At 41.7% G+C, this 27,690-nt stretch overlaps 1 protein-coding gene across 1 annotated transcript; it reads left to right on the top strand.

Annotated features, from left to right (window-relative positions):
- The first annotated feature begins 7,691 nt into the window (after positions 1-7,691).
- LOC147893572 (chromatin remodeling protein EBS-like) lies at positions 7,692-27,298 on the top strand. The gene is made up of 5 exons (XM_087385596.1): positions 7,692-8,427; positions 8,520-8,862; positions 9,062-9,130; positions 26,310-26,448; positions 26,758-27,298. Exons 1-5 carry the CDS (start codon positions 8,352-8,354, stop codon positions 26,782-26,784), a joined length of 654 nt encoding a protein of 217 aa, XP_087241722.1. The 5' UTR covers positions 7,692-8,351; the 3' UTR covers positions 26,785-27,298.
- The last annotated feature ends 392 nt before the right edge of the window (positions 27,299-27,690 follow it).

The following is a 27,690-nucleotide window of genomic DNA, read 5'->3' on the forward strand; positions in this document are numbered from 1 at the left end:
TTAGTGTTTTCCCACTTTTTTTAGCTACCCCCACTATGGGTGGTAGTGATTGTACAATCAGGTATTTAAAATTAGTGATTTCACTAAAAAAATTGTGTGTGTGTGTGTGTGTGTGTGATAGCCATGTCACGATATATGACAAGCAATAAGATCGTCCTTCCTTTGTATGATTTCACCGTTATTCAAAAGGGATGCCATCATTGCCATTCAAAGGAGCTCTTGTTATCTTGGTGAAGGTTCAATATGTAGATAAAATCATGTATGTTCCTGGAAGCCAATTATCTCCATGTGCACATTAATTGATTAGTGTGTGGTAATAATCAAGATGCAACACACATGGTATTTTGAGGATGTCAAGAACTTTCAAAGTTGCATTTTTCAACACACTACTCTATGTATTAAGCTGTCTCAATTAACACCATGTCCTTGATTATATCCAAAATATTTTAATAAACCTATAAGTGATAAAGGCTTCTCCCTTAGTTGATATTGATTGATGTTACTACAATACTTCACCCATATCATATTAGTTTGATTGGAGTGGTATAAATTCACATCCATGTAATTGGTGGATGTGGATCTTGGAAAGGATTTGGATTAGAGATGAGGACTTGGTTCCTATTTAGTGAGTGGTCACCCGTGTGGATCATTCCAGCCTTCCTTTCATGAAGGTGATAGTTAATCAATCTTGATTATTGGATCCTATTTTATGGTGCACATCTCTCCTTCCCTATCATGAGCTTCACCTCTTCTTGAGCACTCTCAATGTTTTGTAATGCTTACAAATGGAATTGGGATGCTATGTTACCCATATAACAACAAGTACACAAGAAACCTAACATTCCTTAACCCTCATTTTCAACACCTGAGTACTCTACATACCTCACCAAACATTCAAGACATTTACCTCCCACTTACACACTCGATTAGATAAATATGGGCACCCCATATAGCCAAAGACATTGATGCCATGGAACCAAAATTACACATAAATGCATTTTAGCCATTAGGCATCAATACTTCTGCAACTATAGTGTAGAAAGTACCTTGAAGCACCCTAAGATGATAATAGTAGCAAATATCCTATACCCACACCAAATCTTGAATATTTTGGTTAGAGATATTAACATTTATCTCATTGATAGCACACACATACACACCAGTAGAGGAAGAAAGGCTCAATCAAATCATAAAAACAAGGGGAAAATTTGTTGTCTAAGCTAATCTTAGTATCAACAAGATCCCCCCTAAGAAAATTCACCATCCCCAATGAATGCATACTATATCACCAGTTTAAAAAATGTATGAGACATGCATAAAACCTCCATGATAGCAAGTCTCCATAGACATACCATAACTCTAAGACAACAATGAAGCATAGCCTCCAAAAGCTAGAAACCACTAGCACCTATACCATGGAACAACAAACCATCCCAGGGCCCCCATAGCCCTTGAACACACCATTAATAGGATATATGCCTCAGCTCATTGCCCATAGCTTCATTTTTATAGAAAATGGATATCCCTCCTCTTAGGCAATCTTATGCCCATGACATAACTATAAAGTCCAACTTCAAAGACCACCCAATGAAATCTACAAACACAACTTCACCATTAAACAAAAATCCAACCTGTATAAGCACAAGGGCTAATATGTCCTTTAACAACCAAAACCATTCCCAGTGAGCGAGTCATGAAACAAGGCTACAAAAATCTCTCATAGCCTTCAAGAAAAAAGCTTTCAAAACTCTAGAGAATCCTAAATAATGTTCTCCTTCACAACTATACTATTAGGTCCTTAGAGCACGATGAAGGTACTCATGCCATCATCTCATCCATGTATCCAAGACACACAACTTGAAAAACAAAGCCTAAATGAGATCACCCACCTCCATTAGCAATCCCAAATCGTAATAGGAACTTGAAACCATTTCTATGGGTCATAAGAAATCTTTGTAGCTTTTCCCATCATACTCATACCAACACACATTTGAGCTAGTGCCCCTTTATACCTAAAACATCCTTTGTAGGGACTAACTACTACATACTTAGCAGTAATGTAAAAATAATCCTTAGTCCAAGACATAATCTAGGAGAGTGCAACACCACTCCCAATCGCTTCTAATTTTATTTTCCTTACTATCTTATCCTTAACTGGTTAACTAGCGTTTACCTTCAGTGTGTAGCTACTACTACTTAGGTTTGTTCCTAGCCTCCCTATTTGATGGTATGGCCTTTGGACAAATGTTAACCTTTGACCTGGATAAGGAATTTCGCATGGTTTTGGACAAAATATGATAGACAACATGGCCATTTCCTTGACAATAATTACAAATTGTCTCAACATGACTAGGATGATTTAACCTTAGGCAATATCTTTGTATATGTCCAACTTTGTTACATTGGTAACATCTCCTTATGTTGAGCTCTAGGCTAGCACTCAGATGTGAAAGAGACCTTATCCAAACCTCCTTAGATCTCCCTACACCCACTCTGGGTCCATGACCCTTTTGCTCCATTGTTTTCAACTATTCTCTATTACTAGCTAGCATGGGCTCTTAATGCATAACTGCAAGCTTCTCATAAGCTCAAGGTTGTTTGCTTGATCCCAACCTCTCCAAAGGTCAAAGAAAATTTGCTACAAAAATTGGCACCATATGTCACACATCTAATCATCTATCTCTATCTTCATTAACAACATCCAATCAAAATCATCACCCTTTTCACTATGCTTTCACCCCTCTTCTCATTGTACGGTGTGTTACCATTTTTCTTGCCTGTAGACCTACCTTCTTCATCTTCACACCCCTTGGCATTGTGATTCTTTTGATATCTCACTTTCATAGCATTCTCTTTTTCTCATTACGGAGGCCCTTCTCTTTTCTTATTATCCTTCAACATAACCAACTCTTTCTTAGCTTGATATGTGGACCTCCCCAAAGGACAATGAGAGAGCTTCAAGTTGGCAATTTATCATAGAATGTACAAAATTTTATCCTCGTGAACTACCAATTGTTTCATTATATTAAATTCCTCTAGAAGTCCATTGAACGTCTTCATTCCATGGGCACTAAAATTATCTATACTTGTCTTTTTTTGAAAAGTCTTTTTCCCCTTTGTTCCACTAGTCTCTATGCTCATGTCACTTTCCTCTGTATAAGCATGCAATTTGACCTGGCACTTTCCTTTCCCCTCTCAATGTACTTTGATATGATACTACTTTCCCCCCCTCAACATGCACTTTGATTAGATTTTGTGTAGCACCTCAATCATTCTTGAATTGAGTCATTATCTTTCCATTTTTTCTCTCTTCACAAACTAGTTCGTCTATATTCTTGAATTGCTTTCCTTAAAATAAGGTATATAAATGGTACAATATAGCTTATCATGGATTGCAAGAAAAGAAAACAAAGGCTGCAACATAGGAAAGTTGAAAACCAATCAAGGTACAAGGAAGAGGTTGAAAAAAGAATAAATAGAGAGTATAATAGATGACACATGTGCAATGTTTGTAGAGGGAGAAACAATGCCATGAAACACCTCATAACTGAGTGGTAGCACTTGGAGATAAGAAGATGCACACATTTAAGTATTGTCATAAGAACAAAAGGACATGATCTATGGTCTCTAAACTATTGGGAGCACCTTTTTCTACAAACAAAATCGTTGAGAGCATTCCAAGTAGAACATTAGGTAATTTGATTGACTACTAGACTCATTCTTTATAAACTTTACACTATACCCAGGGATTCATCAAGTGACAACCCTACCAATGCCATAATATTTTCATGTCCAAGACACTATACCATGTAACTTGAGACATAGCTTGAGCAATTTGAAAGCGGTTCTTAGCTTAGATTAAAGAAGCGGCAAAGAGGGCAACATTAGCTATGTTATCTTCCTCTAAACTAACCCCAAACATTGAAGACAAAATGGGAGACATCCTACCGTAAGAATTCAGCTACAATGACACATTTTTCACAGAATAACACGAGAGTTTCTCTAAACATGAAGGACATTTACAGGCTATGGATAGGATGCAGGAAATATGATAAGCATATCATACATATGTTGTTGACAAATCTAGTTCAATAATACTCCAACCTCCGAATCTATCTATTGTTATCTTTTTTATCCCCCAAAAGATTATGCTGGGTTTTCTTCATTTTTATCATTGTGAGCTTAGAGAGAGAGAGAGAGAGAGAGAGAGAGAGAGAGAGAGAGAGAGAGATGACATTTTATTTTGCAAGCAACAAACTTGGTGACCATGTAACTAGTGGTCTAGTTTAGGCCAACCACCAAGCTAGTTACAATCATTCTGCTATGTCGAACCATTGGGATGGTTTATGAATCAAATCTTTGGTCTAGGAACTAGCCCAGTGGTCAAAACTACAAGCATGTTGGCACTTTGCAAACTAGACCCACGATCAAAATAGTAAGCCAATTTGGCTCAATCTAGCTAGCCAATTGATTTAGGGACTAGCCTGATCATTGAACAATAAGTTTGCAAGGTTGATGAATAAATTTTGCATGTATGACTACTCGATGGTTGAAAGAATAAGCTTGATGGGTTGAATGTGTTTTGCAATCATTTTGAATTGGATGTATAGAGAGAAATTTATCTAAGATTTATGGATAAGAACCCTAGGCATAAGAGCTCTGAGCATCGGAAGCCTTGGTATGTTAAGAGACTCAAAGAAAGAATGCACGTAGGCTTTGGCCTAACCTAGCTAGGTTTGAGTTACTTGAGACATGATTATCTTGAAGCATCAATACACGCATGCAAGCAAGTTTCATAGCCTAAGGTCTATATGGGAGCCATTGATTTGTCCAAAGGGAGACTTCGAGTGGCATTGCATTGAATGCATTCACGAAAAATGCCCACAGTGTGTATGAAGGAAAAGCAATTTGATTCCCCAAATGAATTCAAGGTAGAAAACCCTATCATTGTAAGATGGAGGGGATTTGAAATGGTTGAGGTTGAAGGATTAGACAAGAAGAGATGGTATCATTGTATAGCACCGCATGATGATAGAATCTTACAGATCACTTAGTTCAATCCATCCAAAAATATGTGCTTCATAATTTTACAACTCGCTATCAAGACAACCAGTTTAGGATGTGACTTGCCAGATTTCCCAATTTAGGATGTGGCTTGCTAGTTTCCCCAAGGACAGAACTATCTCTATTATAGATTTTAAATTAATGAACAAGATGACATACAAAGTGCACACTAGTACAACAAGCAAATATCAATTTTAGTGCATAACACCTAAAATTTTATGATTGATACCTAGTCTACCTATTGACTCCAAGGAATTCAAGAAAGTGCAATACCATACTATTTCTACATTTCAAATGATAGGGAACATTTCTTAGTCATTGCAATTGGAATGGATAACAAACTATGACCCCCAAGTATAGGAAAATGGCAAAACAACATTGGATGTGGTCCCTGAATTCTACTTTATCTCAAGGTTTAAATCCTTGGATGGTTTAAACATGTTGAGGAATCTTTTTGGTTCCATCTATGGAAAGGGGTAACATGATGGATGTGCTACCATAATTACATGATCTCTTTATTGACATCAATTATCATGCCCTCAATGTAGGCTACAAAATGCCATTGATGTACCAATATGGCTTGCATCTAGCCTCTCTAGCCTCCACATAAACATAATGGACATATAGACAAATAATCAACAATAGTTTATTGTGTAGAGTGTTACACGATGTGAAAGTGGACGAAGACATAGAAGACACCAAGATCATTATGGCACCATTGATGGAACACACAGTTTGCACAACATATGGAACTTTTCAATAGGAACCTTTCTCTCAAAACATGATAGCTTTCCCATTTCCAGACAGCATGCACCATGGGAGAACATGACAAGTGCAAAAACATTAAAACTGTGAAACAATGGGACCTATGTCATGTTTTCCTTCAACATGGAAACTACCTTAAAGAGATAAACAATGAAGCTCAATTCATCGAAGGCTTTGATGATCTTACTAATGCACTACAAGAGGGGGGATCGATCAATTATTAATGTCTTCATAAAGTTGCCTTGTTTTAATAATTGGGCCACCATTTTCCCTTGTATTTATAGAGTAGGTGTTTCTCTGCTTTCCTTGTAACAAGGAAGGACTAATTATATGAATATAAACATAAATTTGAATAACTCAATAACTTTAGAAACGTGCACAAATAAAATTAAAAGTAAAGCTAGGGATAACCAAATAAATGAATAAACCATTCAACAATATATCTAGAATGCGATGTAATGATAGTGACACACACTTTCACTCTCAATCTCTCCCTATGTCAAAAGGAAGGCGAGCTTGTGACCGTTAAGTATATATTGAAGGACGAGGAAAACGTGTGGGGATTTGAAAAGGCCTGAAGTGAATATACAAATTTGAAAACAGGCAGAATCCCGCGCAGCCGAAACAGGGCTCCATCATCCATGAATCCTCCATTTGATGATGATGATGATGATGATGAGGTGCCGTACTGGCAGAACAGCTGTGAGATGCAGCAGTAAAAATTACACGTTTTTTCAGCAGAGAGTAGAGTGTAGAGAGCCTCGGCGATCGAGCTCCAAGATTGCAAGGAAATTGCAAGTTCCTGTGAGCTCACGAGTCACACAGATTGCAAACAAGTGAAATTTCGTCGCCATCATTGTTTGCATCATTATTCTTGGCTTCATCATCGAGTTGATCATCGAACCAGCAGCAACGATCACGAGGGTCGAGCTGATAAAACACTAACCGCGAGACGCTGGTCCATGAGACTCGAGAGAGCTCGAGAAGGGGCTCCAGAGTCTGAAGACTGGAGGACGAGTGGGCAGTCGGGACTCGCAAAAAAAAGGCGGCAGTCGAGATAAAGCAAAATGTGTCGACAGTACAAGGGAAAGAAGGAAGCACCCACACTTCCAACGGCCGGGAGAAGGACTCAAGATTTTCAACAGGCAACAAAAATCAAACGAGGACAACGTCGTGATCTCGTCCTACAGTCTACTCACAACAGCGTGGAAGAAAAAGAGGTGATCATCGGAAGAAGCGGACGAGTTTTAAAGCTAGCATGTTCCCACTTACATTGAAAAGATCGGATTAATAAAAGGCCCGGGAAGGAAAAGAGGAGCATCGTTCTCAGCATGAGAGAGAGAGAAAGCTACAGAGAGATTGAAGCAACGATTGAGAAAGGAATCGGGATTTTTTCTTTTTTTTTTTTGGATAAACTTATCCTTGCCTAGCATGCCAACCAACCAAATTCAGGAGAATGATAAAAAAAGAGAGAGATTAGAATGATACTTTCATTTTGAGCAACGATTCAAATGGATTTATTATAGAACCGGCTCTTCGGCTCTTATAAGAAATTTTTTGTAGGATTAATGACTGTTGTTCTTAACTCCTAACTGTGAAAAATTACAAGGAGAAAAGTACCTGCCATCATCATAGTTTCACAGGAACTTCTAGCGATTAATTAATTCCACAACCATAAAGAAAACATCGGCGTTAAACTCAAATTATTATTATCACCCTCACAGAGATCAACACAGAATTGTAGACTAAATTAGAGCGACAGGACCACCCTCTGTTCCTGATCGTACACCTAAAGATCAGCCGTGTTTTGCAAAATTGAAGCCCCAAACTGAGTGATGAGAACTTGAATTTCAGGCACTCGCTCAAAAATTGGTCACCTTTCCCATCATGCTCGAGGCTCTCAATTAATCTCCATTACAATTTCTTGTGCCCCTGCTCCGACAGCTTCCTCTGTTGTCCCCTGCTCTGTCAACTCCACTCGAACCTCCTGCTTTTTTTGTCTCTCTCTCTCTCTCTCTCTCTCTCTCGCACAGTGCACTCTCCTTCTTTTCTCCTTGGTTTTGTATCATTCTCAAGCTTTTTTGTCTCTGTTTCTCACTCTCTCTTCTTTCCTCCTTGGTTTTCTATCATTCTCAAGCTTGCATTTTACCCCCCTCCCCCCTCTTTTCACTCTCCATCTTCCTTCTCTTCCCTTCTTGCTCCCTCTCCTCCACCTTGCTCCTCCTCCACTCCCATGATAATATCACATTCCCTCCCCTCTTAGGCCCCCTCCCTCCCATGATTAGCTTATGCAGCGGTCCCCCGTCACCCGGGGACCGTGTGGCTCTGCTCTTTCTCCTTTCCTCACTTTTGCGTCTTGTGAGGAATATCCAGGAAAAATGTATCCTCTGCTGTCTTGGGTTTTGCAACACTTTCCACTCTCATCAGCACACCTTTCCATCTTCTTGATCATGACGGCGCGGTTCCAACGCTAGTGGGTTTTGTTTGGGTTCCAGCTCTCTCCTCCAGCCTTCCTAGAAATCATGGCCAAGTCTAAATCATCCGCGAAAAAAGTCCTGGAGTCCTACGTAATCAAAGGAACCCACAAGGTCGTGAGAGGTACGTAGTGAAATAGCTGCTCTTTGGGCTCGGAATTGCCTTCCTAACATGAGTTCTGGATATGTAATCCCACTATTCCTGCGCTTACGCAGTTGGAGATTCTGTGCTCATGCGCGCTCAAGATCCCGAAAAACCTCCCTACGTCGCGAAGCTGGAGAAAATTGAGGCAGATAGCCGAAACAACATCAAAGTGCGTGTACGTTGGTACTACCGGCCCGAAGAATCCATAGGGGGTCGTAGGCAGTTTCATGGAGCCAAAGAACTCTTTTTATCGGATCATTACGACACACAGAGTGCTGACACGATTGAGGGCAAGTGTACCGTCCATACTTTCAAGAACTACACAAAGCTTGAAAGTGTCGGGAGCGATGATTACTTCTGTCGTTTCGAGTATAAAGCGGCCACAGGGGGCTTCACTCCCGATAGAGTCGCTGTGTAAGGATCCCATCCGCCGCCCCGCTGCCCCTCCCTCGTCTCCCCCCGACGTTGAGAACTCTCTCTCTCTCTCTCTCTCTCTCTCTCTCTCTCTCGATATATACTCCTTTTTTGTTTACGCCTTTCTCTTCCGATGCCCCTGGATCGATTCGTAGTCAGTTTGTTCATTCTTTTAATAACGGAATTCCTGTTATCATAGGTATTGCAAGTGCGAGATGCCATATAATCCTGATGATCTGATGGTACAATGTGAAGCTTGTAAAGACTGGTACGTTCCAATTTTATTGTGAATCTTGAAGTGTAGTTGTAATTATTAAAGTAAGACTACTCATTAGGTTTCGATGAAGTTCATACCCCAATTATACAGGATTAGGCAAGTGATACACAATACGGGCTCATGCCTTACTTTCGGTTTAGGTCCCTGGGGTATGCTCTGGTTCTTCTCGCCTTCACTTTAGGTTTAGGTCCTTAGGGCATGCCCTGGTTCTGATTTGAAGCATGGCATTCTGATGTTCGATTTCGATATGGATGCTTTATGTTCTGGTTGAATTGGAAGAGCTATCAGGTTAGACGGAGTGTTTTAAATGAGCAGAAGGTTATAATCTGATAACCAGTGGACTGAGAAGGCCTCGATCAAGCCCAGGACATGGGCTTCTTGTTTTGACGCCTGCAAAAGGTTTTGTGCAGTAGTTGAATAGTGCATTTGCAACGATTGACCATGGTACCTATTTTGGTGGGATCCAATTGCAGAGCTTGAGTCATTTATCTGTGATGTTTGGGCCCTCGAACTTCAATTTATCAACAGTGAAATCCTACTGTCAAATGGGACATTTAGGACTCAAAAACCAGCCAATGCTCACAAAGGAAATGATTTACCCTAAACTCTGGCGTGAATTCAATAGCCACATATGAATGCACAGTAACTTTGATATGGTTGAGTGTCAACCACTCTTGAAGCGCAGCAATCTAAGGCCATCTTCTACTTGCAACACTTTCAATTTAGTGAGTACAATCTTCATCTGTAGTGTCAAAAAGTTTTGCAACATAGTAATCCCTGAATTTAGTGGCTAGAAAAGAAGAGCGTAGTCAGCCCAAAGATGTATGGAGATTATGTGCATGTGAGCTTGTGCAAGAATAGGTTTGTTCCATCAAAGGGATTAACACCAAGGAAACATTGTAAACCTAGGAAGGGATAGCCACTTTAAACTGCATGCAATATTCCCATCTCTCATGATCACCTTGTACGGTCCACAACTTCTTCGGAGCTGTTTATAGGTTTTGTGACTACTCTATTAAACGTTTTCTTCTAATCTGCACCTATTATCGAGAAGGGCACATCATATGCATATTGTGAGATCAAATCCACATGTTTTATGTTTCCTTGCTAGGTTCTATGAGGTTGAGGTAAATTTCTTTGAATTCGCACCTATATACAGATTTTGTGCATGCCCTAGCATATAATGAGATACAACAAGCCCTAGCTTATACTGAGATACAACATGTCTCAGAACAAGGTGCTGATTGAGAATCTCTTCAATGGGGCCCAGTCAATCCTTGCTTGCTTCAAACCTCACAGCCATTATCAGCCTCTATGAAGTCGTGACAATAGTGCTTTGAGTACGCTGCCCATTTCTTCACCCTTTGAAATGTGTGTGAGAGAGTAGATGCTGCCACATAACAACACTTGCGTGGAAGCTTCACTTTATTATGGTTGAATCGGGCAGAAGCCAGCTTTAAAACTTTGAAGAACATGAGACCGTTGACTCTTGCATAGCTATGGGTTTTAGTGCTCTTTTTTCTCTATACTTGATTGGTAGTTACTAGCTACTTAGTTTACTCCAACAATTGGTATCATAGCTTGCATGACAAATCTCTCGAATGACAAACTCTGGATCTCGCTCATTCTACCTTCTGTCAGGTGGTCTTGCTTGTGGGAGAGCGCGTTTGAGAACCCTTCCCTTCCCATCTTGTCTTCTTACCTCCACAGTCTGTCTGCCCATTTCCATCTGTCAGCTTTACTGTGTTCTTTTCTCAGTTCTACTGAAACTTCCCCTTTTCTTCGATTCGACCTTGCAAACCTTTATCAATGATCGTCTTTGTTGCTTTGTTTAAAGAGTTGCTAAAGGTTGTTGTTACACACACATCTCGCACAATAGACAGCCATGTACACTACCAAATTGAATAGTTATCTTAAGAGAGAGAAAACTATATACAGAATACCCTCCTTACAGTGTGCCATGTGGACAGCTTGCTGCTCCTCCAGCTTGCACTTTTGCTCTGTGATGCAGCCAAGACTGAGGCACACACCAAGAACCTGGACCTCCCCAATGGGGCTCCTATTTATAGGGCTAGAAGCTCTAGAGCTGTTCAACCCAAATTAGGGTTCAGCTGACCAGACCTACAGACTGGGCCAACCCTGTCTGGATAGTTACTGTAGCAGGCCGACCTGTACCTGCCGTACAACCAACCAGACCTACAGACTGGGCTGACCAAGTCTGGATAGGTTCTGTAGCAGGACGACTGTACCTGCTGTACAACCAACCAATACTGCCTATAAATAGGCCGCATGGTATTGCTGACTGTACCTTGTGCCAGTTGCTTGCACCTGACTGCTACAGCCTGCTGCCGACTTGCATCTGCTTCTGTTGCAGCTGCAGTCTCTGCCGACCTGCTGCTGCAGTCTGCCGGTTATCACAGCTCCAATCGTTCCCCATGTGGCAGCTCCCAGTCTGCCCACGTGGCATCCCTTCCATCTCTCTGCTCAGCCCTGTGGCCTCTTCATCCTCAGCCCCCATGATCTCTCTTATCCCATCCTTTGCTGCAGGTAAAACTCCCGTCCTCCTTATGCGGGGGCTCACAGGTGGGGAATTGACCTCTAACCTCCAACATCCGTTTTCAACTACGCATTTTGGACCAGCACCCACTTGTCAGTGCAGATGTCCATCAACTTCCTAAAGAGAACAATTCGGAGATGTCCTCAGTCTTTGGTCTTTCTCGAGGTCCAGCTCCACCAAGGCAAGGCATCTTGAAACACAGATACAACCTTGGTAGCACCACCCACCATGTTACGCCCCTCCTTGATCACGAACACACCAGCATTCTTGAGCAATCTTGCTACCTCAATATCAGGTTCATCCATCTGTCTCGCCCGTAAGTCGAGGACGGCTTGGCTCCATCCAAACACCATTCTTCCAAGGTTTGTTTCAACCCATCATGATTCTGGCGCCATTGCAACCAAGTAACACATGTGAGCAGTGAGATCCTTGTGGTTGCTTCACATAGATTTCCATTACCAGATGCACTTCGAGCTCGATAAACATCCTTATCCTCTAAAATTCAAGTGAATCTAAAATTCACGTGAGCCACAATGAGTCGTAGGCAACACAAGTTGCTTTGTACTCCGCCTCCGTTTAAGAAAGGGAAACCGTTGGCTGTTTCTTGCTAAGTATGAGATGACACCTAATGCACGAAACAATACCCTGGTGTCCCAATCAAGCAACCAACTATTTGGACTAGACACATGCCGACCTTGGTTTGTCAAAACTGCCTCTCCTGTAGGTTTGTTGATTTGTTGGAATCCAACCTGATCCCAAACCATCCCAAGCCTATAAATTGGACTGTTCTTTGCTGCAGAATGTGCTGCACTGTTCCAAGTTAATGCACTTCTTTAGGGAGTTCTCCATAAGTGCAGCATACCTTCGAAGTTGCTTTTACTGCTGGTGCATGCTCCAGGTTTGCTTGCTTCCCTACCCAGATCAACTGAAATAGTGGGCTCGTGGATGGGTCAATGACCTATTCTAATACCACCTCTTAATGACCCACTAAGGGCCTATATTCATGTGTCATATGAGGTGCTCTAGTTGGTCTTCGTGAAGAGGCTTCTCGAACACATCTAAGATGTGAGAACTCCAACTGTTTACCGGTTCCATTATTTCGTCGATGATAAGCTCCTTATAAAATGCCAATGGACCTCAATACGTTTCATTCGTGCATGAAATATAGGGTTCTTGGCAATAGCTATGCGATTCTGATTGTCACAGAAAATCACCGTTGCATCCTCTTGATGAACATCCATATCCTCCAAAATCCACCTGATCCGCAACGACTCGCAGGCTGCAACACAAGCTGCCTTCTACTTTGTCTCCATTGAAGAAAGGGAAACTGTTGGCTGTTTCTTGCTAAGCCATGAAATTACACCTGATGCAAGCATGAAACAACGCCTAATGTCAAGCGTCTATGTCCCAATCACTTGCCCGATCAGATTCATAGATTCCATCCAGCTCCACACGTGTGCTGCAAGTGATTTTATATATGCTAGTACCCTTCAAGAACTTGAGCACCTGCATTATTCGGTGATTATGAAGAGAATTGGCAGAGTACATTAACAACAAAAGAAATATCTTGTGGAATGTTAGTCAGAGAAAGCGAAATGCCCACCAACTAGCAGGCACTACATGTTAGCATCCACTAACTGAGAAGTATCCTCATTGCACAGCTTTAGACTGACCTCCATTGGTATCTTCGCTTTGTTGGAGTCCTCCATCTAGAACCGATTCAGAATCTCCTAGCAATACTTCTCTTGGGAAATAAAGATGTGTTTTCAACGCTCGACTTCTATTCCAAGAAAATGTTGAGATCAGTCATCTTGAACTCCCTCATCAAGGGTCCCATGACTTGCAAAATCTTCCCCTTGTGATCACTTGTAAGAATTAGATCATCAAAATAACTATTAGTCACATGTCTGCCTCTGAAAAGAGGTACATGTTCGCATGTGACGGACTTTGAGATAATCCAATCTTATCAAGGAGTCAACAATGCGTTGATACATGTCCTTGGGGCCTGTTTCAGCCCCTATAAAGCTTTTTTCAGTTTGCACACTAGTGTAGTTGTATTATGATCGTAGACAACGCCTTAGGATTCTTCTCCTCCCACTCTTTCACATCATTTGGATGTTGAAATTTTACTACCTTTCACTTTGCATCCAATGTATCTTGGGGTTTTAGCTCATGTTGTCACCTTTCACACCTTTCTTGCCACCATGTGACTCTGCAACTTCATCTTCAAGATTGGATAACTATCCTCGTCCAGTAGTGTGTGAGTTGTGCATGTACAGAAGCATGTGAGAGAGAGTTAGAGAGAGAAATAGACAAAAAACTGGCAATGGCAACTGCATATATCCAGTGGTACAACCTGAGCCAGAGGAGAACGTGAGAAGGAGGAGCTCCAAGTGACCACTGAACAAGTGTGAAAAGGGGGGAAGGGGCGGGGGGTGCAATCTATAGGCTCCTAGCTATGTGGTCGGCTTGCTATAAGTTGGCTGACATTGCTGACCCATGGTTGGCTTGATTCGACTTGCAGGTTGGGTTGACCCGATCCAAATAGGTCAGGTTAGGTTGGTTTAACGCACCAGGTAGGTTGGGTGACACCACTTGGTTGGGTGCCCAAACTAGGCTGCAACCTTGCGCTAATCTTGGGCCAAGTAGACTAGCCTTAGCCAACCTCTAGCAGGCTACCACCAACTGTAAATTCTGCCCTAACCAGCCCTAAACCTGGTAGATGAATGAAGAGTGTGAACCTCTTCTCTCTCTAGGCTGGCACACCCACAAAGAAGCCCTCTCTCTCTACACATGAATGCCTTAATCTCTAACACCCTCTCTACAGCTCATGGTGTACAAATGATTTGAAGAAGGAATCCGATGAAGATGCAACCATGAACCCTCAAGCACCACCAATACTGGATTCGCCTCGGAGAGAGAACCTGTCAGCCCGGATCGTTGAAACATATTGCCACCTCGAGTAGCAAAGAGACCTCCTTGGCTTTGGTTTTCCATACTAGTCTACACTAAGTTCCTAATGGGGAATGCAGATTTGTCGAACACATGATGCCAAACATCCTCCAATAAACACATCACATCCGGAAACCTCAAACGATGAACTTCGGTACACGAACACACCGTGTCCATTCAAGCAATGAACTTACATATTTGGCCCATAGCTCCACACTCTTGCCTCGCCTACCACTCCTTCAGATTATAGGAGCTGAAATCAGCCATCCCTCCTGCCCCCACACACTCTCTGACTGTGACATGGGGGAAGACTTTCCTTACTATAAGAAAGCTGGGGTAATCTAGAGATATTGGGCTACATTTGCATTGGGAGTAACTAGTCTAAAGATGTCTTTGACTTAGTGTCCTAGTCCTTAGCTTTGTTCTTGAACCGACAATCCTTGCCAGATGCCCTCTCTTCCGGCACGCATTGCAACTGGCCTAAGATAAAATAAGGGTGGTAAAAACACAACTTGGCAAGTATTATCCCATTGGCAACACATCCACAGCAAAACAATAACACAAAGGAGCTAGAATGCCCCTACTCAAAACACAGTACACCGATTGGCCCCAAATTAGCTGGTGCCCCTCCGGTATTTCTTTATTATTTATTCTACTAAAAATAGATTACAACAAGTACTGAATCCTTCCTGTAGGTATTTAGGTAACAACATAACCGTTGCTTCTAGCAAGCTTAGCCAATCATAACATCACATGCATCCAATCCCAGGGCGGAACCTCTTTGACAAATTGCCTCCAGCTCTCACAACACAAATTGCCCAACAATCTCAGCCCTGCCTAGTTGTTACGGCATTAATCCCTTGGAAAGCAAGGCCAGCACTCGGCCCTTGGCTGTTACGGTGCCCCTCGACCAACAACTAGTGGATTGCAAGGCACAACAAGGCTCACAGCTGACCAATTGTGAGTAATCCTGCTACACAATCACTTGGAAAGCGGTCCCAACCAAAATCTCAACAACCAGCCTTCTAGGTCCCAGCAACAGACCAACCACAGCATCCATAGCCTGGTCCTTGTTAGAAATCAGCAAAAGGCAGGCCAGCCAACAAAAACACAGCTTGGAAGGCCCAAAAAGCAATTCGTTTAATCTTTAGAATCTTCGGAACAGCCCAGAACTGCCACGAATCAATTCGCCCCTAACGTGGCACACTCTAGAAGAGCCTGTGCAGCCGTAGAGCCAAATTGCCTTGCTACCAGACTTGGAATGAGCAAAAATCACCCCCAGATGAAAATCGCCTTGCTTTTTGGCACTCAACAAGAATTCCTTCCAGGTGAAATTGCCCTTCTTCCTTGGCATCATAATGAGTAGGCAGCCCTGAATGAAATCGCCCTGCCTCCTTGGTGTGGAAACCAGCAAAAGCAGCCCCAAGAGAAACTGCCTTGACAGATCCTGCTCCAAAACAGCTGGGAGACCTCTAGGATAGCTCGCCCTGATCAGATCTGCCTCAAACCAGCTTGGGAGACAACGGAAATCAAATCGCAATTCCTCTTGGCAGCTCCCTGCACATGAAGGAACTAGAAGGAGAAAAAGAGACAAGGGAGCTAGAAGGAAGCATAACTTGAAGTGGAAATGAAATGAAATGGAAGGAAGAACCAAAATGAAATCACGTACATGACCAAAAGCTCCACTGAGTTGATTGATGTGACAAGTGAAGGTACAACACTCATATAGAGTGGACACACACACACACACACTCTCTCTCTCTCTCTCTCTCTCTCAAGTACCATATGTATATGGGATAACTCCCAATATGCCACATGGCACTCTCTCACGCAAAGACTCATCAAACTAGTTTGTAGTACACACTAGAACACACTCTGTGACTATGATTTCTCCAACACACCCCCGTAGAGCAAAGATGTGAGACCCAACACGCAAGGAGTAAACCGATCCCCCCTCCACCACAATACTTCAAAGAGCAAGTCTAGCTATCCAACACCTCCCGTGTGATAGTAACTTCTCAGTCAATTGTGATCGGTAGTGAGGACCATCACTTGTCACCCCCCTTTACTCTGAAGTGGGTAGGAGTCTTGCATAGCCATAAGAGTAAACACCCAATACAATCACTTTTTGGGGGACTACCTAGGGCAGAGTACCCTTATTGACTCCAAAGCCACAAAAGCATACATCATTTTATACTCAAGGCAGAGGACCTTTATTGACTTACATAAGAGAAATCAGAATACATATGGGTTGTCATCCTCAATGAGGGTGACATGTGCAGCGAGTGCATGGTCGAGATCTGGAATCTCCTCTGTTGCAACCAAGTTGGTATGATGTTGGTGTTGTTCTTTTGCTTTCTTTGTGTAGCAATTTGCTTCCATATGGCCCTTGCACTTACAATATCTGCACGTGATGTTCTTATGGGTTTTCCATTTGCTGGTGGAGGCAAGAGCTTCTTCAGTGCCTGATGTAAAGAGTGGAGATTCTTTTGTTTAGGCGGTCTTTTTTGAGAAGAAGAGTCATCATATCATCAAAGGTTGTTGAGGCAAGCCTAAGTACTTCAAGAGTGCTTAGAACGAGAGACTCCTTCCATATCTTCATGAGGACAGCCATTTTGTCCTCGTCGTTAGGTGGATGCTTTAGGCTGGAAAGTTGTTGAACAAGAGATTGCATTTTTGCCAAGTGTGCACTTAAAGCATCATTATTCTCCATTTTTAACTTATAAAATTGCAGCTTCAACAAAACCTTGGATTTTGTGATTTTGTTACCAAACAGGTTCTTGAGACGCTCCCAAATCTCCTTGGCCTTTGATTTGAAGTTAATATGATGAATCAAAGTGTCAGTGAGGCAAAGTCGAACAAGAGCAATGGCTCTTGAGTTGTGTTGCTTCCATATCTTGAGTTGTTGAGGATCCGTTGTTGTAGCGTAGTCCTCATCCTCAATGACATCCCATACATTTTATTTCATGAGGAGCAATTGCACATTAGTTTGCCAAGTGGGAAATCCTTCGCCCGTGAACTTCTCCACACGTATTGGAAAGAGAAGTCATGTTGGCAGCTCCAAAGAGAAGGAAGCACCAAGAGGAGGGAGCGGGCAGCACGAGCAGTAGAAAAGGTAGCGGTAGCTGGGAGAAGAGAGGCAGCGTGTAGCGGGCAGGAGGAGAAGCTGATGGCGGCGACCAGCAGCAGAAGTGGAAAAAAAGGGGAGGCGGAATGAGCAGCAGTAGAAGGCGGGATTTCTGAGGCAGCAGCTCCATGAATCAGCAGCGCATGGAGAGGCTAAGGGAAGAGAGGGAAGGGCTGCCCTTTGGGAGAAGATAGCTTCCATTTCTGAGCTACCTCACTCCTAAGTTTGCCCAAGGAAGGCAAAGCTAGAAAGGGGACATGGCTCTGATACCACATGAGGAATTGAAAGAAAGAGGAAAAGAGAAAAGGGAGCTAGAAGGAAGGAAGCATAACTTGAACTGGAAATGAAATGAAATGGAAGGAAAGGCAAGAACCAAAATGAAATGACTTACAAGACCAAAAGCTCCATTGAGTCGATTGATGTGACAAGTGAAGGTACAACACTCATATAGAGTGGACACACTCTCAAGTACCATATGTTTATGGGATAACTCCCAATACGCCACATGACACTCTCTCTCACAAAGACTCATAAAACTAGTTTCTAGTACACACTAGAACACACTCTTTGACTATGATTTCTCCAATAGCATACACGAGAGTGGGCGAATTCTCTTCTGGACGCTTTTTGCATGCAACTGACTTGTCCTAGTCCTTGGATGCATGGCCCCTGGACACAATTGGCAGATTTTGAGCTAAAGATAGTAAATGGATTTTCACCATTCTTCTGGGGTCACCGGAAAACTAACCCAAGGGACAATTAATACACGAACAAGTGAACAATTTGCCTGGGATCACTAGGAATTAATTCCCAGAGCCTGATACACGTACCAGGACTCCTAGAATTCCCGTGCCACCAAGGTCGAAGGTATTCATGTGTAAGTTCAATTACGTTAGAATTCACATCCTTGTGACACGCATAAGACCTCCTCCTTCCTTTCCTTTGGTATTGTTGCGTATGTCTCATCCCCATTTGAGGGCTTCTTCAGCTTGCCTTGAGATAACAGAACCGATTTCTCTTGTAGAAGAAGGGAGCATAGGTCATCGAAATCCAAGGGACTTGTCGTGACTTGGCACCACAATCTCGAGAGACCATCTCATATTTTGATGGGGGTTTGGTGAGAATCAGTGCAGCTAGCTAAGGTGGAGTTAATGAAGCACCAATAGCTAGAAGCTGGTCGTGGATAACCTTCACTTGCATTAGGAATGGCTGCATAAGGCTATCTTTAAGGAATTCTAGGCTGTAGAGTTGCCCTTGTTGAGTGATAGCCCCCATGGATGAATCCTTGGCATAGAGATCCTCCAGTTTGGACAATACCTTCGAGGCATTGGTCAAGATGTACATTGTTGGAGAGACTTCTTTTAAAATGGTTTGTACCATAGCAGAATGTGCCTTGGAATTGGGCTCCTCTGAGTCTTGTAATTCTTAGAGAAAGGCGTCCTCGCGGTTGGCATCCCAATGGATGGAGCTGTGTGTATTGTGGTGTTTTCTTTTGAATCCTTGCACAATCTCCTAGAGCCCTTTGTGAATGAACCACAACCTCATGTTCAGCTTCCCAGGGGTATAGTTTGTGCCATCGAGCTTGTCTTCCTTACTCGTACATGGGGTCCTATGGAATTGCCCCAATCCTCTTACACCTTTGCTGAAGCTGACAAGAACAATCCTATGCTACCTTCTGCCCCAATCCTAAGGTAGCCTCTTCTTCTGACACACCTCCCATATTTCCTTTGCCACCATATGGCTTTGAATCTTTTCCACATCAGATAGCTGGTCTCATCTAGGTTTCTACCTCATCAACATTTGAGATCATGTGGGATGCCATCATCCAATGTGTTTAGATTTCCATTGATAGTCACCGTCCTCTCTTCAATCAAAGACCTTTTGTAGTTGTTAGAGTAGATAATTCTTGCTAGTCTTTAAAGGCTTTGATTTCCAGAACTCTCTAAGGAGTCGACCAATTTTAGAAAGGCCAACATGGTATCAAAGAGTTGCTTTTACCTAGTTGCCCCTATCAGCCTTGATATTAGATAAGCAAAGCCAGGTGTGACAATGCTTGTGTTTGAAGTCCTGATTCGTGTGAGGACAACAAGGGTTGCTCAATAAACAATGAGGTTGAGGATGAGGCCATAGATACTAGGAGACGAGGATGAGGTTGGTCACTTTGGATTAGAGTCTGGGGTAGTTGGCGATCTTGACTAGAATATGTTGATCTGGTGGGTACTTCAAGGAGGTAGTTGGCTTGCTATTGTGATGGGCAATGAGAAGAAGAATAGATTTGTGGAAGGCCTTCTACTACATTTAATTGTTGAAGTAAATAAGATTGAGATGTCAAAACCGTCTTGTGAGTGAGCAGCTTGATTGTGATAGGTAGTTTTAAGTAGATCTTTTTATCAGTTGTGAGAGCATATCTGACATGATTTTTGAAGTGGGAGGTGCATCTATTGTGACCATGGCTGTCAAAAGTATTTTTCATATCTCTTCCTTGATTGTTCAATGCAATCTGTACCAATCTTTCAGGCTCAATTCTTGATTGATGGATGTTATTTGATTTGCAATGTGCTTTTATTTGAAAAGATAGTTTGGATCTGTCTTTGCTGAAGTTTTTATTGCAATGTTGAGTTGATTTTCAAGCACAACTCTGGACATGTTATTGGCATTAAATCAAATTCCCAATGCTTTCCATGCATTTGATGCAGATTGCTTCTCCCTGATGACCGAGATTATGATATCTTTGACATTGAATTTGATCAAGTTAAGTGCTGAACCTGTTTTTTAATCCAATGTAGATTGCTTATCTTATAGTTCTTTTGCTTGATCATGGGTAAGTATTGCAAGTTGAGCCATTGTTGGAGTTTCTAGTCTTTTCTCTTTGACTGTAACAATCGTCCACGATTTGTTCTGTTTGAAGATGTTGGCAGGTTTTTAAAAAAAATTGCCATGGTTGTCCAGTTTGCTATTTTGATGGAGAAAAAATGTCATCACGAGTCTTTGTCATATTTGTTAACTGAGGCTGAAATGATGACGTGAGGGCTTATGGCGTTGAATTCAAAATAGACGAGATAGGTCCTTGTAAAGGAGGGTGAAAAATCAAAATGGGTTGGCCTTTAAGACTTTATGAATGGCCTTTAATTGGGCTTTGGGGTTCCTTAACTAAACCAAATCTAGGCTATCAGAACGTCAGGTTAGGTTACAATAAAGTAACTAGGGTAGATCAAGATAACCCAATGTTAAGTATACCTTGTCTAATTCAAACTTGAAGTCAGCTAGACTAACTTATGTTTATACTTGATTGGGGTCTAATCCAAGCTCAGTAGCCTTGAGATTTAGTTGACCTTGTCGTGGTAAATCATGGTTGAGGTAATGTTGGCTTGTGTGTACAAAGGATGACACGTCTTTTGTGAGCTTGAGCTATGTTAGGTGCTTTAATCCTCGCTAATGATGAGCAATTGAATGTTGGAGCTTGCAAATACGTAAGTTGTACGAATGGCAAAGATGAGGTTGTGGAGTTTGAAATAGGTCTCCTTGCTTTGTGGATAAGTTGAACAGACTGATTGGTTGAGTGCTATTGGACTAGTACTTGTGGCCCTTGAATTGGTGGATCACCCGCGTGGGACTGGTTGGCTTTGAGCTGTGGTGCTTGCGAATGGTGATGAAATAGAGATTTTGCGATAAATGTAATTTTCCTGCGGTTAGTGTACAGTAAGGATCTCTCTAGTGAGTTTTCTTCATATTTTCTTTCTTCCAGAAAAAAGAACCTCTATCATTGAAAATCCATACAAGTTCACTTTTTCTTTCTTCAAGAAAAAAGAACCTGTAACTGCCCTCCGTGAGTATTCTGCCAGAAATTTGGATGGGCTGTTTGTGCTTCTTAGGGTCTCATCTCAGTGGAGTTTACTTTTCTAGGTTACTGTCACTTGCATCCTCTCTCGGATGATGTGGCATGATTATTGCATCACTTTCCTCCTCTCTTAATGTTGTACAATGTGTGCATAGTTGTATGTTTGGCATGTATCTTTCAAAATATTCAATTTTGAAGGTAAGCCATGGTCTCAACGATGAGAGAAAGGGCTTTGGCATCTTTTCTTCCCACTCATCTACTCTTTTGGATTTCCATTGTCTCTTCTTTGCCAATGACAATCTTTGGCTTGTTGGTACTTCTAAACTGAATTGTTTGTACCATCTAGCTTGTACCATCTATGGCTTTGTATCTTCAGCTTCTATAGTGCTATGCCATCTAGCTTCCCCCCCCGCTAATGTGGGATGAGTAAATGTGAAGCCATGATACATCTTGAAATGACACTTTTTCTAACCCTTCAAGAGGAACACCTTATTGAGGTTCTTTCTACCGTCAAGTTTTGATGGAGATGGCTTTGATACCAAAGTAGAGAATAACCAACAATCTAATGCTAGCTCAAGTGGAACATGGAAGTGCAAAGAACCTTCAATTTCACTCCAAATTAAGTGCATGAAAGAGGGACTGAAATCTGTTTTACAACATAAAGTACAAGAAAGAAACCTTCGTACATGAGATGCCAAACATGGATTGCAAGTACATGTCGATGATCATGCAAAACCTAGTGTAGTGCAGAATTCCCCAAGCTAATTGTGTAGTAGCCCTTAGTGCTCATATGGGGCTCACTTTGGGGCAGTCCTACATATTCTACCAATGGGGCTGTCAATGCAAGCCTCCCATGAGGGGGTTTGTGTTGGCCTAGGCCCTAGGTCCTTCTTTTGCAATGAAGGGTCATGCATAGTTTTGAGGGGTGTGTCCCATGGGGGTGTATCCCATGGGGGAGGGGCGTGTCGAGGGTGTGTGATCCTTCCTTGAAGCAAAGCGGTGCAGCCATTTCATGAAGAGCTTTACCGCATCGTGATGGGACAGCACAAGTGCTTGGGGGAAATCACAAGTTGGATTGTGCCTATTTACATCACCTTATGACGCGGTAAGATAGAGACGCCAATTGATGATCATAAGGAAGTTGGGATTTTTCATATGATATTGCATATGTGTGGGTGGCTCTATGGCGAGTCTAGGATGTGGTGGGGGTCAAGTTCTACATTCCTAACCAACATAGTAGTTGTTAATAGCAAAGTAATAGAGAGTCCTCAAACGAATTGAATTGTTGTTCAGGAATGCTCCATACAATGGCTGAGTGTTCCAATAATATCCCAAAATGGCAAAAGAACCTTTCAATGAAGGCCATGAGATTTCCTCTATTCACGAGGCTGCCTTCCATAGATATGGGATATGAACATTTTGTGGTGTTTGACATGCTTACTAAACAAGGCAATTTAATTCCCATTTAGACTTGGCTTTTGACATCTTAGACAGCTTCAATTCAAATATGTTGGAGTTCATAGATGTTAGTGATAGGGATGCTGCCTCTGTGGGTCACTTTCGGATAGTGGATTTGGGTACTAAACTCACTGCAATTACAATATGTCATTCTTGGAAACTGGGCTTGAACTCGTAAATTGTATCATAATTGCACCAAATATTGCCATGGTTGCAAAAATTGGGATGTCCTCAGCCATAACAGATGTGGTTATAAAGATGGATGGAAACTCTTTTGTAAGAGTTAGAAAGGGAATGTAGCATGCTATCTTGGAAGAAATACTTTCATGAGCATAGGAGATGTTAGATCTTTGGAAAGGGACTTTGGGGGGGGTATTATTTACACTTGTTGAGAATACCAATAAGCTGGTATGTAGGTACTACGGCCCATACTGGTTGGGGACTCAGCATATCACGTCCCTATAGGATCATTCAAAAAGCTTGGGGCTTAAATGTTGCAGTTTAATCAAGACTACTAGCCTCTTAAATAGGTTGAATGGATATATCGAGGGCGCTTAGATTCATCCCTCAAGAATCTCCTTGATTCACTCAGCCCATGTGTCTCTCCACTTGACATCACAGCTTAGATCATCTCGTCAACCACTTGCTCAAAAACTAAAAACAGAGAAAGATACAGCTCATAGAGAGCAAAGACAAGCCAAAGTATGAACATTGTGAGCTTGTACAAGCTTCTACTCAGTTCATAGCATAAGTAGACTGAGGCATTCAGCTTGCATAGTAAAAAGAGATGAAGATACTTCAAGTAGGAGCTGATTCAGCTCATAGAAATAAAACTAAATTGCAGCTTGTAGATGAGTTCAATTACCTTGCTACAGTTTGCAACCTCTACATAGAAGCTGGGCAATGTCAGAAACAGCATGAAAGTGGCTCCAATGTATTTGATATCTTCTTTTCCTGGCTGGGCGACCTCACATGTAGCAAAAGACAGCTTGTGGTAGCTTCAAACGCAGTAGGAAATGCTTGCAAAAAGAGCTGCCAGCAGAAAGAGCATGATTCAGCTTCATACCTCTGTTACCTTGCTTCTGTAGCAGCTCTCAGTAAAAAACGACCTCAAGCAGGTGCAATGTAGCTCAGAAAAGAAATACGAAATCTCTGTAGTTACTTTTTTCAGCTCTCGGCAGCTCCAACAGCTCATTCGTCAATGTTTGGTGGAGAGAGAGAGTCTTCCAAACAGCAATTGCCAGCTTGAGAAAGTGGGCGACAAGATTTGCAGCAAGTATGAGCTCAGGAAAGAGCAGCAGGCTGTAGGCAACTGCAATTTCAGCAAAGGGAGATGCAGCAGCAGGAGGGCAATTACAAACTGATGGAGTTAGGCAAGAGTATATACTGCCTACAGACTGAGGGAGCTATGCAACTACATCAGTAGAAGTGGACGTAATAGCATAGCTCTGATACCATTTTGAACAAAAGAAGTGTTGCAGTTTATTCATGAAAACTAGCCTCGCTGGATACATCATAGGGGATCAGATCCATCCCTCAATCATCTCCTTGATTCACTGAATCAGCTCATGCGACTCTCCAATTGACATCACAGTTTAGATCATCACATCAACCACTCACACACGTGGTGGTCACACACTAACACATGTAGACGCACATATAAGCACACATGGTGGTTGCACACTAACACATGTAGACATATTTATAAGCACACATGAAGCACCGAATGCTCAACCGTGCCCACCTAGTATTCTAGTCTTTCGCTTGTCTTTGCTCAAGAGTACATTGGCAAACAGGTACACTTTCTATTTGAGTAGCCACCTATTGATGCAAAGGGTCTCATATTGACAATTGAGTAGATCATGGGTTTCAAATATAGGGTGCTTCCAGTAACAAAGACTTCTGTATAAAATGGATGCTCAAGTATTTGTGGGTGTGTGGATTTGTATGTGTGACAGCATATGTTTATACTATGATCTACAGCCACCTTTGAGCACTGATGACGTCTATTTTTTATATGGTACATGTACAGGTTTTATGTTTTTTAAATAATTGAATATTTTATTTTATTTTGTTTCGTTTGAGTGTGTGTCCATGTGTTTAGAGAAGTAGATTTTAAAAAATGGGTGTGGTTCAGATGTGTCCCCCTTCCTTTAAATGTATGCCTGTAATTATAAAAGGTACATACAAATCCTTGCTTTAAATCGATTTTGCACTTGTTTGTGTATGCTTGCCACCTCCTCCCTTCTCCTTCATTCAACCAACATAGCCTCTTCTGCACTTCCTTCTCTTCGAAGCGGTAGTCACTCGCCATGGTCCACACAGCCCGTAGACTATAAGTTGTGAATTGTTGCTCTAGTATGTTCTACAATCTCAATTTTGAGCTTTCAATTTCAAGTTGAATCTCTTTGTGTATCATGCATGTACATCAATAGTCAATTATGGTATAATCTACTTGATTGTTAAAATGACGATTAGTCACTGTATTTTATGGACTATATTCACTAGTATATTGTCACTTTCCCTTCTTTGTCTCTGTCTCCCTCCCTCTTTTTACAGAGCCGGTGTACCTTATGTACCGTAATTTTTTCCATATGCACAGCGTACGGATCCTTGAGCCTTATGTATGGTAGCTCCTTGAGTTTCTCTCTTTCTTGAATTCACTTGGTTTCCATTGCAATATTCCTAATTATTTATAGCTTATCCCTTTTCTTTGGTGGAATGGAATTCGTTTTCTTTGAGGACATGCACTATTCTAAGTGAATGAAAGCTAGAATATCTGATGCACAGCGTACGGGTCCTTGAGCCTTATGTATGGTGGCACCTTAGTTTCTCTGTTTCTTGAAGTCACTTGGTTTCCATTGCAATATTCCTAATTATTTATAGCTTATCCCTTTTCTTTGGTGGAATGGAATTCGTTTTCTTTGAGGACATGCACTTTTCTAAGTGAATGAAAGCTAGAATATCTGATGTTCATACTAGGGATTTGTGTTATTGGATGCAAATTTTTTGAGGTTTTGAGGGGCTTAAGTTGCTGCAAGAATGCAATGTGAGCTGGCCATGCATTCAAGTTGCATTATTAACTCTGTGCCAATGCTAAATCTGTGATTTTCAATTTTTTGTTGAGTAGGTGGACTGACTAACTGTGCCAATGCTGTTTTCATCTGTTTGTTTTCAGTTTTTTTCCGAATTGAGTTCCTAACAGTGTGGATGTTGTTGTTCTGTTATTTTTTTCCAGGTTTCATCCCACATGCATGAATATGAGTCCTGAGCAGGTTAAAAAGATGGAACATTTTTACTGTCCTGATTGCTATTCACAGGATGGAGACAGAAGGACTCGCAATTCGCATAGGGCTTCCCCACCGCAGGACTCAAAGGTATGGATTATTGCATAATGCGTGCCTATCACAGTGGTCATAGACCAAAATGTCTCTTCTTTTTATGAAGTACAAACCTCAAGTACCTATTGAAACTGAGCACTTAAGTCTCCTACCAGAAAAAGTACTTCTTTTTGTGTTTTTATAGCTTTAGATGTTGATTTCAATCCTCCCCATGGAAAATTGAGCTGCATTGTACTTGTATGTTCACGGGCATAGGGAATCTTTGCTGGAAAAATACGACTGTTAAAGCTTTTTGCTGTGTTTAACTCACTGCGGTGTGCCATTCTGTTGTGTTGGTTGCAACAGCCAGAATCAAAAAGGAGAAAGAGGTGATCTTGTCAGGAGTTGAGCAGGCAAGTCTTCTCGTAGAAACTCAAGAATTCAATGAGCTGATGGATCATAATGGAGCAACAGCTGAGGTTAAACATCATGACATCTAGATGCAAACATCATTCTACAGAAGATTTCTACCGAAGGGCTTTTAGCGAAGAGTCTTCTTGATTAGTTGTATTTTGGAACTGTATAGGATTATATGGTAGGCATAATCATGACATTTCATCAGAGCCCTTGCATTTTAATTGGATCTTTGCCTCTCTGTGATTGAGAATGGTCAATGGAGAGTTTTGAATCTTTCCATGTCATACTGAAGGCTGTTAGAAATAACCAGATCTGGGTTTTAAAGGCCAAGTCTTTCTAGTGCTTCTTTTAACGCCAGTTGTCTTTATGGCGTGCACTCGGAGCTTGTGACAGCTGTTTTCTTGTTCACACTTAGCTAACTTCATATTGGGTTTGGAGTCATAGTTCACTCCCATGAAATACACATTGATTTCCACATTTTTGCGTAAAATAAAACATTATACAATGAGCTTGGGCATGTTTGTGCAAAAAACAAGTTCTGATAGAAGTCTGTTTATGCAAGTTCACCCTGTATACAAGCTGTTGCAAGATTGATATTAGAGTCAATCTAAATTTGTGAATCTGTTGAATATTTGGATATCATGCTGATGCTATACATTGAGTTTGTTTAGAGATTGAGACTTCAGGTTGTCAGAACATGCTGGCTAATTTGATTGTAAAGGGCATCGAGATGTGCTCGAGCTTAGAGCTTGTTCCCGCGAAGTGGGCAGGCAGGCTGCAAACCAGGTTGCATGTGAGATTTTGAATTAGGTTCATGTGTAGCAGTTTTGGAGGGAAAACTTGGTTGCTGCCTGAGCCCCTTTTCTTGAGTAGGGCTAGGCT

The sequence above is a fragment of the Dipteris shenzhenensis genome, chromosome 15 (assembly GCF_047967505.1).
Source record: "Dipteris shenzhenensis isolate YYH24624 ecotype China chromosome 15, Dip_SZ_1.0, whole genome shotgun sequence".
In the NCBI taxonomy this organism is placed as follows: Eukaryota; Viridiplantae; Streptophyta; class Polypodiopsida; order Gleicheniales; family Dipteridaceae; genus Dipteris; species Dipteris shenzhenensis.

Coding starts and splice junctions, on each gene's coding strand:
- LOC147893572 (XM_087385596.1), top strand. CDS start 8,352: ATGGCCAAGTCTAAATCATCCGCGAAAAAAGTCCTGGAGTCCTACGTA. Junction 9,131..26,309: donor TGTGAAGCTTGTAAAGACTG/GTACGTTCCAAT, acceptor ATTTTTTTCCAG/GTTTCATCCCACATGCATGA. Junction 26,449..26,757: donor CCCCACCGCAGGACTCAAAG/GTATGGATTATT, acceptor TGGTTGCAACAG/CCAGAATCAAAAAGGAGAAA.